This window comes from Leuresthes tenuis, unplaced genomic scaffold (assembly GCF_036924035.1).
Source record: "Leuresthes tenuis unplaced genomic scaffold, fLeuTen1.0.hap1 SCAF_12, whole genome shotgun sequence".
NCBI lineage: Eukaryota > Metazoa > Chordata > Actinopteri > Atheriniformes > Atherinopsidae > Leuresthes > Leuresthes tenuis.
The window spans coordinates 7,969,178-7,982,582 of NW_027325366.1; the positions used below are offsets into that span (position 1 = coordinate 7,969,178).

At 37.4% G+C, this 13,405-nt stretch overlaps 1 protein-coding gene across 5 annotated transcripts in view; it reads left to right on the forward strand.

Annotated features, from left to right (window-relative positions):
* Positions 1 to 12,915, forward strand: part of LOC140318997 (glutaminase kidney isoform, mitochondrial-like) — a 34,238-nt gene extending 21,323 nt beyond the window's left edge. Inside the window, exons 11-18 of one of the 5 annotated variants that reach the window (XM_072396505.1) lie at positions 1,193 to 1,243; positions 1,957 to 2,133; positions 2,589 to 2,720; positions 3,094 to 3,186; positions 8,781 to 8,842; positions 11,518 to 11,594; positions 11,704 to 11,767; positions 11,894 to 12,906. In XM_072396505.1, the coding sequence (XP_072252606.1) occupies positions 1,193 to 1,243; positions 1,957 to 2,133; positions 2,589 to 2,720; positions 3,094 to 3,186; positions 8,781 to 8,842; positions 11,518 to 11,594; positions 11,704 to 11,767; positions 11,894 to 12,041 (804 nt within the window). In that variant the 3' untranslated portion in view covers positions 12,042 to 12,906. Of the gene's footprint in view, positions 1 to 1,192; positions 1,244 to 1,956; positions 2,134 to 2,588; positions 2,721 to 3,093; positions 3,187 to 3,729; positions 6,626 to 8,780; positions 8,843 to 11,517; positions 11,595 to 11,703; positions 11,768 to 11,893 lie in introns of those variants that run through there. The other 4 variants (XM_072396508.1, XR_011917934.1, XM_072396506.1 and 1 more) reach the window with 4 other exon arrangements.
* The last annotated feature ends 490 nt before the right edge of the window (positions 12,916 to 13,405 follow it).

Below are 13,405 nucleotides of genomic sequence, written 5' to 3' on the forward strand. Positions count from 1 at the left end.
TTTTAAAACTTTGAAAAAGAATTAATGGCCAGAAACCTGATAAGTAATTATATAAGCCATATAATTTAGATGTATTCACTTACATGACTGACATATAGTTGTTGAAAAGAAGACCTTGACCACATGTACACAGCTTCTTTTTTAGAAAAGGTTTTAAAATGGAAGCAGTCTTGAACCAGATTTCATTTATTTAAAAATCTCCTTAAATGTAAACACACATCACCTGGTCAGCATGTACAGTGGGAACACCATTGCTACTGTAAACTGATAAATGGTCTGCTTTCATATGGCTGCAGCTCGACTGAGCCATTAAACTGGACCACTTGCAGTTGTCCTAGTATACATACAGAGGCGTTGCATGCCAGTGTCACATGAGGACTGTGTATGAAAACATTCTGTCGCTTTTAACTTTCTCTACGGATGATCATCCTAGTTGTAAATATAGCTTAACTCTCTGCACTGACGTAGTCTTTGACTTACTTAGATATTAATTTAGCCAGATGTTTATAAAATTGTGTTTTTATTGGAACAGAGAAAGAGTTTTACGATACTTTAAGTGACTGCACAGCACATAGTGACACTTACTCTTAATGAGCAGATTTTCAGTCACAATTTCTGACATTTTTAGCCTGTTTAGTGACAAAAGAAACAGAAAAAATGTGAAGGAGAGCAGCTTTGTTGGGAAATTGGCTGTATGTATACTTACACTTTATGGTTTTTACAAAAAGATGAAACTCTGGAGCATATGTAACCCATTTTCTCTTTTTGGTCACAGTTATTAGTTGTTGGGTTTTTTTGCTATTGACATGTAAAAGTCCTCAGTGTCTGTGCTCTGTCACATGAGCTGCTGACCTTTTTCTACGCCTCACAGAGAGAGCTCAGACTACTGGACTGACATTGAGGATAGTCCATTACAGTTTACCAAACACTTATATGATGTATGAATTAAAGTCTGCTTTGAAGCTGGATTAAGAGAGGACATCCATCTCTTGGGACACTTAACAGCTTCATTACCTGTGTGTGTTGTTTTTTCTGGGGTTTTTTTGTGGTTATCTGGTCTGAGTTGTGTCTGTGCTTTTCTAATTGTGAATAGGATCTCCTTTGAAAAGAGAGACTGGCAGATTAATATAGGTTTACATATGCAAACGACAGAAAAGAGTAATTGCTAAATATTTACCTTTTTTGTCTCTAGTGTTTCCCAGAGGGGACAGACATGACATCTGTGCTGGACTTGTACTTCCAAGTGAGTGGAACTGCAATTTTTTTCCATGTTTATACATCATTGATGAGAGAGTGTCGTGTGTCTCTGTGCTGCTGCTCTTCCTCTGCCATTGAACATATCTTTGAATGTCATAGACCTCTTCTCTACCATTTCTAACCATGTATCAGATTCTTCTGTTAAACTCCTTTTTTGTAAACACATGTACACTTTCTTATGCGCTACAACTAATCTCTTCACAATGTGTAGGTGCAACAAAAGCTAAAATCCCATTTTGAATATTTCTTCATTTGAATAGAGTATAATAGAATGTCTTTATTGTCACTACACAGTACAATGAGATTAAAAGCAACTCCTCATTCAGAGCAAACAAGCAAAAAAGGCTGAGAAATCAGTGCATGTGTGAGTTCAGAGTGGTTATGGCTTTTGGGAAGAAGCTGTTCTGGAGTCTGTTGGTGTCTGTTCTGATGCACCTGTAGCGCCTCCCTGAGGGCAACAGGTCAAAAAGATCAAAGCCAGGGTGGGAGCTGTCCTTGGTGATGGTTTTTGCTTTGGTGCCCTTTTACGATGATACACTGATTTGCTGCAAGCTCTCCCATACTACAGTTGTTAATTGAGATTCAGATGTGGTCACTGCATGTGTTAGTACATGGTTCATATGTTTTCACCGAGAAATTTTATGCTGAAAATTGTCAAAGAGAAATGGTACAAATTATTATTTTTTTGTCTACCTCCAGCTGTGTTCTATTGAGGTGACGTGCGAAAGCGCCAGTGTCATGGCGGCCACCCTGGCGAACGGCGGCATCTGCCCTATCACGGGCGAGCGCGTATTGAGTCCAGAGGCAGTGAGGGACACCCTGAGTCTCATGCACTCTTGTGGCATGTATGACTTCTCAGGACAATTTGCTTTCCATGTAAGTAGAATACACATTCTGACAGCTACTAAATGTTTCAGTATGTTGCACCCCTCAGGTAAAGCATTTTCATGTCAGGTGGACTGAAGCAGCTGTTTAAGCAGTCATAACTTCATGGTTGTTTTAAGCTGATGGTTTACATATAACTCTGGATTTTGTGAGAAACTTTTTTGGCAAAAAAAAGTCATTCATTCAATATGAATTGTACAGTACAGGTAAATAATGAAATTATTTGCAATTCTAGCTTAGATAACCTGAGGCTAAATGTCACTGGGTGTTTGCATTAAGGATTATCCTGTCAAACAGCTGTAATATGGGAACATAAAACTGTAATTACAAAATTATTGGAGCCGTGTTGATCTTACTTATTCAGCCTTGGGCTGTTATCATGCTGCTATTGTAGATACATACAGCTGATTGACTGACACTTAACTGTTGTGTTTTCTCTGTTGTAGGTCGGACTTCCAGCCAAGTCTGGCGTGGCAGGGGGCATCTTGCTGGTCGTGCCCAACGTGATGGGCATTATGTGCTGGTCGCCTCCACTAGACAAGATGGGCAACTCTGTCAGAGGAATACAGTTCTGCACGGTATGTAGTGCCCAGAGATAGGATAGAAATCCAACAGTTTTTCTTTAAGAGACAAAGATGTGTAATCTTAATATATCTAATCTTAATGTGATATTGATTATACTGATAAAATATAAGGAATTCCTTTATATAAAACATGAAAGTATTGTTGTATGACAAGCTTTAAGTAAAATTATTGTTTGCTTCACACAAATGGAAAAAAAACTGTCATTAATGATTGGCAGTTGCTCAAAGCTCTGGTGACTGAACCTGTTTAATAAGTAAGTGATGGTTGGTTAATTATTACCATCATGTGGTCTGAGTACAAGTCTCAGTAAACAACAAGCTGCTTCTGCCACATATGAACTCGGATAACATTTCTCTTCCATTTCAGGAGCTGGTAGAGCTTTTCAACTTTCATAACTATGACAACCTGAGGCACTTTGCTAAGAAGCATGATCCTCGCAGAGAGGGAGGAGACCAGCGGGTAAGGACGTACAACACAACTCTGCCGTTCAGGACGAAAGAAGAGTTTCCAAACAAACAAAGCAACACACCCTCTCCCAGTTAACGCTGCAGGTTAGATTAGATAACCGCTATATTGTTCGTCAGTTGACCTACAGCCGTTAGCTGACACCTTGACTTCCGTAAATGTATGTAAAGTATAGGAAAAGCTTAAAAAACAAGTGCACACAATTTGAGATGAAGAGCTAAAGAAGTGTGCTGTCACACATTTGTTTTCTTCTGCTCATACTGATTTGTTTTATTTATCTTTTGATTAATTTTTTCAAAATCCATTTTTGTTGGACTTTTTATGCTAAATTCAAAGCCAGTCTGCTTAATCTTTATGCACGTTTCATTACCTACCATACTTGCTGAATTGCTGAAACCTATGCATTCCTGCAAGTACAGTCAATAGATAATCAAATAAATAGCTTTTGGTTTTTTTTAAATGATGTTGTTGCAAGCACAGACGCAAACAAAAACAGAGAGAATGAGACTAATTTTTTATTCGTGTCAATTAAAACAGCAGCACTCCTTCGGATCCATGGATTACGAGAGCCTCCAACAAGAGCTAGCTCTGAAAGCTCCTCTGTGGAAAAAAGTGTCTCCCACTGAGTCAGACCAGGACAGCTCCACCACTGTAGTCTATAGGATGGACAAAGTCAGCGGTGAAACTTAGGAAAAGAGACCCCACACCCTCACCTCATCCCATCTTTCTCTCAGCTTCTTTCAACAACACCACCATCTTTCTTCACCCTTGAGTATTTATACATAAATTATGCAGAGGATTATTTATTGCTTTTGAAGCAGTTACTGAGCTGGGAAACTTTATTTGTGCTGGAAGAATGGTATGAACTTTTGTTTTTTTGGCTCTGAATTCCAAATGAGCCTCCTCTGGCTCCTCTGTTGCCTTTGTGTGCATAGGATTGGATGTACAGTGCCCAGTTTGTGCTTCTGCGTTCTGTCATACTGGTTATTGGGCTGTTTGTTTTTGGCATTTTCTTTCTTTAATTTTTGAAGAGATTCTTTTTATCTTTTCTTTTTGTAGATTAAATTTCACCAGGAAAAACAATCAACTGACAAAAAAAAAATAAACACCTTTGACTGTTTTTGCATATGTGGAGCGTCGGTGCTGCCAGCATTCAGATCAGCACTATTTAAACATACATTCAGACTTAGACTCAAGCAATATTTGCACATAAATACAAATGCTACGTGGTCAATGAGCCTTTATAGAGATGTGCATATTGAGATTACTCTAGAAAGCGTGAAAAAGAGAATATTGTTGACATGGTTGTGAATGCTTTGGTGCAGCTGTTCTCAGATTAGTTTCCCCCTAATTTCTTCTGGAAAGTGCAGGGCTTTTTGCTTTTTCAGTCTTGCACGTTGGACCAGACAAGAAACGCAGAGAAACTCAAAACCAGTGAGTAGTGCAACGTTTTCTCAGCCCTCTGACAGTCATGATCAGTAAATACGCACAGAAATCCAAATAAATGCAGAAGTTGACTGGTGCTCCACTTTGGAGTTACTTGCCACATGCAGGAGATTTCTGAAAATAATCTTGCATGCGTGTGTATGTTCTGGAATAGCATTTGATAGTCAGCATTCGTTTGAATGATTTTAATGTGAGCTTTGGGATTAGAAAGAAAAGGTTGAGAAATGTTAGCAAAGAGAAATCTGAGTAAAACAAGATGTATTCAGGCACAGAACTTAGATTTGTGCTTGGATCACTGTTGACTTGTCTGACACCTTGTGAAGCAATGCAAAGAAAGGTTTGTTCACAGCAGAGGTGACTGTAGCTGGCTGTTCGTCGTGGAGACTCACTTGACTTGTTTGTTCTCATTCATTTGCCAGCACTCTTTGACTGATCTGAGGATTCCTGCAGCGCTCTGTGATGTTGAGCTTTGTGTGTGTGTGTGTGTTGTCAGTCTTGCCATGTGTCTAGTTTACTGAGCATACTCAGTGTGACGTTGGTGGGAGTGGTAATGTATGTTTTTTGCTGCAATCTCCAGCAGAGTCCTTCATGCTCTGACTGGTCCCAATACAACCTTTACTACCTGAACTGTGAGCAGGTGATCTTGGCTGCATTCTAAAGCCATCACCGCATGTTTACACAGTCCACGAAAATATGCTTGTGTTCAAACATCATCCCTTAATCTAGTATGTACCCTACCCTCTACTTACATCAAATGTAGATTACAAAAAAGAGAAAAAAAGATTTGCTGATATACTTAATGTCAAGGAAAAAATGGCGACTTGCAAAGAAACACGGCACATGCCAAAGGTTTGCAGAAAGGATAAACTCTTCAATTGTGGCTTCATTTTAAAATTTAAATTTAGCCAACTAAAGCTCAGTTGGCTGAATAAGCTTCGGGATTCAGCTGGTTCAATTTTAATTTAGCCAATTGTACACTATAGTCTTTTTTTCATTGTACTAAGGTTTTAAGTAAACTTTTTCTTTCAAGAAACACTAGACCTCATTGTTTGATGAGAGAAATTTAATTTCAACTGTTGTTGAAACTGCCTAAAGTTTCAAAGTAGTTCAAGTAGAACAGGATCACTGATAGAAAGAAGTTAACAAAGAAAAAAACTATTATTCTGAGGCCTTTAAAATGAACATGACCTGCTTTTATAAACTATTAAACTGAAAGTGTTAACGAGTTCCCAGCCATCCTCGGCTCTAACAGCAGAGAGGTGGAGTCTGTAATGATCAGTGTTTTGGAAAGCATGTGATCAGTGGGAATGACACTTAAGTGTAAAAGACAATTTCATGTACTATCAGATAAAGTTTGATGGCCACAAATGTTGCTTAACTCTCAAAAGGTGTATTTTGACACCCACACAACACATTTTCAGTGTTATTTGAATTATTTTCTAAGTGTTTAGAGTATGTTAGGACAACTTCTACAGTATAGATATTTAACTGTATTTCTGAATGTACATAGCAGCAGCAGGTGTATATAGCTGTTAGGTTTGTGTTTGCATCCTCAGCAGGAGAACAGTGTGTCGACTGTACGCTTTAGACGTTCCAAAGTCATACGATCACTTCCAGGAAAATACTTGCACATGAATGTCATGACAGTGGATGCCTTAATTATCACTTAACTGTGACTTTACTGGTAGGGGAGTTTTACCTGTGTTCCGTAGTTATTGTTGAAGCTGGAATGTGGGTTTGACTTGAGCTCAAAGTGAGGCTGCTGGAGCCAGAGCTCTGTCATATTGAAAGTCTTATTTTGTGTTACAGTACAGTTTTTTCAGTTATCAAATGTGATGCTTAACATTGTTTCTCGACAAAAAGCCTTCAAAAGCCTTGGTCATTATTAATGCTACTTGGGAAAGTTGCACTAAGTCTAAGTGATGTCCTGGGTAGTTGTGGCTTTAACTGTTTTAGCATGGATCTTGTTGCTTTTTTTTTTTTTTTTTTTTTTTTTTTTTTTAAGTACAGAAATTAATTTCAGCAACCATTCTGAATAGTTACACTCAGTAGATAACTCTGACTATAGTTCTGTAGTTTGGGTTGTTACAGGTGGAGTCTACAATTCCTCAGTGTTGTAGGCATTAAGAAGAGAAATTATGTGTGTTTGAGGAGAGAAAACTCAAAAGAAAACAACTGTGTGGAAGTCAGCACATTACTTTGCATATACATACATTTATAATTTGATACGTGTGTGTGTGTGTGTGTGTGTGTGTGTGTGTGTGTGTGCACATACACACCTTCTGAGATGTGAGTGAGGTATAACAGTCTTATTTGGTCAACTCTTTGGTCAAGTTTTTCTTTCTTCGCTGCTGTTGGTTTATTGTTCCCCTCACTGGCACAAAATCTGACATCCAGTGCCTGAAATGAATAGGTAGCTGAACCAGTCCAAGAATGAGCATTCATTTTCTCATGTGATCCATTTTGCTTTGGTAAAGCAGAAAGATGAATAAGCCTGATGTTGCTTTTCATAGGGGGTGAGCTGGATTTAGTGAACCTCTGTCATTTCCCAAAATGTGATTATTACAATCGGATTCATGACAATGGGGCTTTTGAATCCTTTACCATAATTTCTATTAGAATCATCAGTTTTTAATGGCTCATGTCATGTATGGGTTCATTTTTCTTTAAATTCACAACTTCCATCTTGCATGCGTAGTTTTGTATAGGTTGATTCATGTCTTTTTAAATTCCATCTTAAATGTTTCTTTTGATTTTCTTTCTTGTCTTTTGTTTATGATGATTAGTGTCCTGAACATGCATTTTTATCCTTTTTGAAATCTGAAATTGCATATACATTTAAAAATGATCAGAACCATTACACCTTGGTGACCTTGGAATTGTAAGGTTCTCTAATATTGTGGTCAAATGTGAGATATTTAGCCATTTTTATTTTTAAAAACCAAAGATTCAGTGTTGAATAAAAGTTTGATTATGGAAGAGCAAACTTAAAAGTTAGTAAAGTGTATTTATACATAAAAACATGCAGTAGATGAAACTATACAATTCCAAGTTCATGTCTATCAATGTTTTTATGTCTGTAATTCTATATGAAAAGTCTCCATGAACTCATGAACTGTCCTGTCTGCTTGATTATGTGATTTATGTTGAGACATGAACTTGTTTTCTTTCACGTTTCTGAGCAAATACTTAGCTTATTTGGCTGTGATGGAGTTGTACACATTACAGTAAAAGTGGTGTTACATTATTATTATTTCTTTTTTTGTTGTTGTTGTTGCTTTGGTGTAAAATAAAATAAAGCACTTATCCACCAGCTCTTTGTCTGTGCCCACAGCTTTTCTTTAGCAACCACTTTTCACATAGAGATTACTTCTGTCATTTCGATTACCCCTCTGGTACTTGTAGAATAATGTCATGGTCTCAATTATTAAGCAGCCAGAAGGCAATGAGGGTTCAAAAACAACACATCAAGTTAAACGTTTTAATAGGAGTACTTTAAATTTTGTGTAAGTGCCAATCAAGTATAGCTTTTTAGCCTTGTTCTGCTAAACTGTCTGTCACAGTGCTCTGAGTCACCCTTTTTTTCTCTATTTTGTTGCACTGAAACCTTGAATTGATGCTTGTTTCACTATTAAAATATTTTGTTCCTTCAAAGTGAGTGGTGTGTTGTGCTGATTTAAAAGCAAGCAAACCTGCAAAGATCTATTTTAATTCCAGGTTGTAAGGCAACAAAACAGGGAAAACATTCCATGTTTGTCTCATGACGCTGCATCAGCACCTTTTAGGTGAATCCAATAACAGTAGTTGTGTGTCACATAGAAAAATTAGGGTACACCATATCAGTGTTTCCCAATCCTGGTCCTCAAGGCACACTGCCCCGCATGTTTTCCATGTTTCCCTGCTCCAGCACACCAGATTCAAAAGAATGGGTTGGCTGAGGATGACCCATTCATTTGCATCAGGAGGATTAGTGAATGTGTGAGCTTCCCTACATGCTGGGTAGAAATGTATAACATTAGTTTTATTAGGCTTTGTCCTAACTAGTTCTTTGTGACATTAGTTACTGAATTTGACCATGATATATCATGTGACTTCGATGTCTCTCTGCAAATGTTGTGTCATGGTCTCTAATTTGTCCACAGGTCAAATCTGTCATCAATCTGCTGTTTGCTGCCTACACAGGAGACGTGTCTGCGCTCAGGAGGTGAACAGTTTATGCTTACATACAACTTTCAATCTTGGTCAATAAAAAGTCCGGACTTGTTCCTGCTCTGTCACAGAGTGGTGTGCATTTCTAACACATCGGATGCACCATTTTGTTCATAAAGAAAGAAAAGTGGAAAAATTCATGCTGAGATTAAGACATTTCTTTAACCCTGATCTGTATGAGGCAATTTTACACTTTGGTGATCTCTAGTGTCAGCAAGAGTAATTTCTTGTAAACACACTAAAGTGTTCAATGCACTAAATCTATCGTGTGCATCAGTGAAGATACATGTGTCCTGTATACATGTATACAGATACATTAATATTCAAATAGCTTATAATTTGAAACTACGTAAACAGACTGCATCGGTAGTGTGTAATATAAATATATATATATACACATTGTATATCAATGTGCCATTAATTATACATGAATGCTGATTCTGTGCATGTATACATTTGCCTTCGGTTCTTATCAGACTTTTGAACATAATTTTCACTTTTTTTTTTATTTTACTTCCACATTGTCCAAACAGAAACAAAGCAGTTCTTTTCTTGCTGACAGGAGGTCACCACTGTGTTTCATTTAGTGCTTTTATACAAAACATCTTACGTAATAGTCCAAGCAGGACATTCATATTGAAAACAGCTCTGCAGCACCTCAAGTGGTCAAAAACTCCACAGAGAACCATCAAATAGGAGGTGCTTTTAGTTTTAATGGTAAATCATGCTTCCAACAAAATAAGTGTTTGGGGAACGATACTCTTTTGCTTTTGCTCCTTTGCTTATATAACCTTTACAATTATGTCATTCAAAGAGCATAAGAGTATAACAGTTAGGATACACTTAATATGACATGGAAAAACCATACCCTTATTGCTTTCATACGAATTAAGAAGGTAAACAAATGCTCTCGATTAAATTATTATCAGCAGGCGTGAGAACCTGTAAGAAAAAATTTTTTTTTTGGCATTTTGCTGGTCTTGAGTATTCAGGTTTGTGTTAACAAAATGCCAGGGAGGAAAGACATCAGAAAATCTTAAAGAAGCAGTTGTTGCTGCCTATCAGACTGGGAGGGTTTATAAAGCAGTTTCTAAACAATACGGAGTCCATCATTCTACAATGACGAGGATAATTCACAACTGAATAACATACAAGACGTTTGCCAGTTGTCCCAGAAGTGGACATTTCAGAAAGTCCATCCCCAAGGTCTGGCTGTGCAAAGTTCCATGAAATTGCAAAATGTCCAAGAGCTACATGTCAGATCATACAGGCCTCAGTTAGCATGTTAAATGCTACAATTCATGAAAGTACAATTAGAAAAAGGCTGAACAAGTACGGCTTTTTTGGAAAGGTTACCTGGAGAAACCCACTAAAAAGGTCATGACTGCCCAGATTATGTTCAGATTATGATGTTTGAGATGTTTGATGTTTGATCACAATGCACAGCATCACGTTTGGTGCAACCCAAACACAACATATCAGCAGAAACACCTCATACCAGATGCCATGTGTGTTGATGGAGGAATGATAATTTGTGCTTGTTTAGTAGCAACAGTACCTGTACATCTTGTAGTTTTTGAGTCAACCAAAGTCAAATTCAATTAAGTTTTATTTATACAGCGCCACATCTCATTATACTGTCATCTCAAGGTCCAATTCTGTCCATTTATAATCCAGTTCATTGTAATACAGTTCATTGTAATACAATTATAATTCACTTTAATCAAATTCAGTCAAATCCAAATTAGTCAAATTCATACAATACCAACTTTTGAAAACAAAAAAGTTCACTAGCTAAGGAAATAGAGTGCATCGCAACTTTTCTTTGACTGAGTCCTGCAACCTGAGCCTGAACGAGGCAACCATGGGGAGGAAAACTTCCTTTTAACCGGATGAAACATCTTGCAGAACCAGCCTTAATAATGGCAGCCATCTGCCTTGACTGGCTGGGGTTGATAAAATGGGAAAGAGGTGTCAACAAGCACTGTAACATCAGGCCAGCGATACCTGCTGGGAAAAAGAAACACAAGTTAATGACAAAAATATTGTCATGTGTACATAGAGAGTGAAGAAAGCTGTTTGAACTGCTTTGGGAATCATGGGAGTTCCCCCAGCATTTTAGGCCTATTCAGCATAACTGCTGGACATTTAGGACATTTCAAGGTCACCTGAGCCATCCCTAACTATAAGCTTAATCAAAAAGGAAAGTTTTAAGCCCAATCTAAAAGGGAGAGAGGGTGTCTCCAAGGTTTCTCACAATCGTACTGGAGGCTGAAATAATGCCATTTAAAGTAACCATGTTGCTAGACCGTATCTCCTTGAAGCACACAGGTCCAAAGACTATGACTTCAGTTATGGGTAAATTTTAAGGAAGAACACTCAGTCATCCAGGTCTTCATTTCTTATTTGTATGTTTGTATTCTAACCAACTTATTGGTTTGATCTGGCTTCATGGATAAGTATAGCTGAGTATCATTTGCGCAGCAATGAAAATTTATGCAATGCCTTTTAATAATATTACCTAATGGAGGCATGTATAGAGTGATAAGTATTGGTCCAAGCACAGAACCCTGAAGAACACCATGAAGTGTCTTTATACCAATTATATCCTGATACTTAAAACTGTAGAATTTCTATACATAGTTGGTTACATAAGCTTTACATTTGTAGGTTTGCTCTTTCATCCATGGACATGGAGCAGAGAGACTATGACTCCAGAACAGCCCTCCATGTGGCAGCAGCTGAAGGTAAAATGCAGTCTCAAATCAACCCATAAATTGGTATTAAAACATACTGTACATACAAATGTACAGTTGTCAAACAATGTTGTATTAATAACTTCTCTTCTGCTTTCAGGACATATAGAAGTAGTGCGCTTCCTGCTGGAGGCTTGCAAGGTGAATCCAGTTCCAAGAGACAGGTGAGTCCGAGTGATCGCATAGTCTGTTAAACAGCTTGCACCTGTATGGTTGATACATGCTTTTTGTCAAGCCTATGGTTAAATTCTCCCCCTCTGTCATTTGATAACAATTCTCTCCTTGTCAAGGTGGGGGAACACACCGATAGACGAAGCCGTGCAATTTGGCCACCATGATGTTGTCACCATCCTGCAGTGTTACCACGACAAGTACAGCCCAGCTGCTGATCCTCATGACAAGGACAGCACAAATAAGAGCTTTGACAGCCTGCTGTAGAACTGCTGCACACATCCACAGGCCCTTTAATCTTCTGCAGTGGACCTTTTTTTCTGAGTTCATCAATATACAGCAATGCTCAGGCTTCTGAAAAGTGATGAATTATTTAGCTGTTCTGTTCAGTCTGATGTGCTTTGCTTTGTGTTGCTAGCATTTATCAAAATGTTATGTGTTGTATGTGTGAGCATCTTAACATTACTGTTAGAGCAACAATACAGTATCTGAATATCTGTAATCAAATGTTTACAGTATTTATTTTCAGTTGGTACTGTATATCTCCATCTTAGTATACAAATTGTATCCAAATGTATTAGTTTAGTTACAGTTTAGCTTTTGTTCTTCTCTACCTGATGATATTATGGGAATGCTCTTCTTGTGTTGGTGTCGTGCGATTGTTAGCTGTGTGGAAATGAAGGTGTATATTTTTTTTAAGTGTCTCTGCAGCATCAGGTCTGTTTGATCTCCTTATACCAGCGCTGTTCTATGATTGTTTTCCTGACTGTTGCACGGTCATCAGCAGGTTTTATGCAGCTCCTCTAAAGTTAGAGAATTATTGTATCCTGAATGTGTATTTCAGTAACAGCATTTGCAACAGAAACACTATGTATTTATTTCACAGAGATTGTACAAAATAAGGAATTTATCAGAGTACATAAGGTTGTGTAATTTGTTGTATAAATTGTTTTCTTTTTGTTTGCACAATATCATTCTTTGTGGAACCTCACACACACACACACACAAAAAGTGTCAGTGTTGAGAAGATTAGTTTTTTTTGTTTTTTAAAACAATATTCAGTGAAATTCAGATCTGGTCTCTGTTGGTATTTTATTATAAGAGTAGGTGTTCCCAATTTTCCAAAATTGAAATCTCAAATTATATTTTTATCAAAAGGAATAATACTCTTTGAGAGCAAAAAAAACAAAAACTTTTTTTTTTTTTTAAATCCAGTTAAATCTAAACTGAAACTATATAAACATAAAAAATACTTAAGACAATGGGTTAAATATACAGGAAAAAAAAAAGTAGACCAGATTTTTTTGTACCAGGGTGGCAAAATCTAGTAACGTTTTTTGAAAAGATACATGTCCATAGATGATGTTTGTATGATAACCCATCCTAAGTGGTAGTTTTATCAGCACAGTTATCAGCACATAAAGTTATCAACCCTCTGCAAAAAATAGGCCTTTAAAGGCACATGGCATATCCTGTCTTGTGCTCATTTTCAGACTTTTACTCGTATTGACAATAACTGCTAATTATTTGGTATTTCTCAGTTTTTGTTTTGTTTTGCCCTAATCATCACATCTATCATCATCATCATAGTCCACAGTAAGAGCAACTTCTTTGTCCTCCTCCACACTATG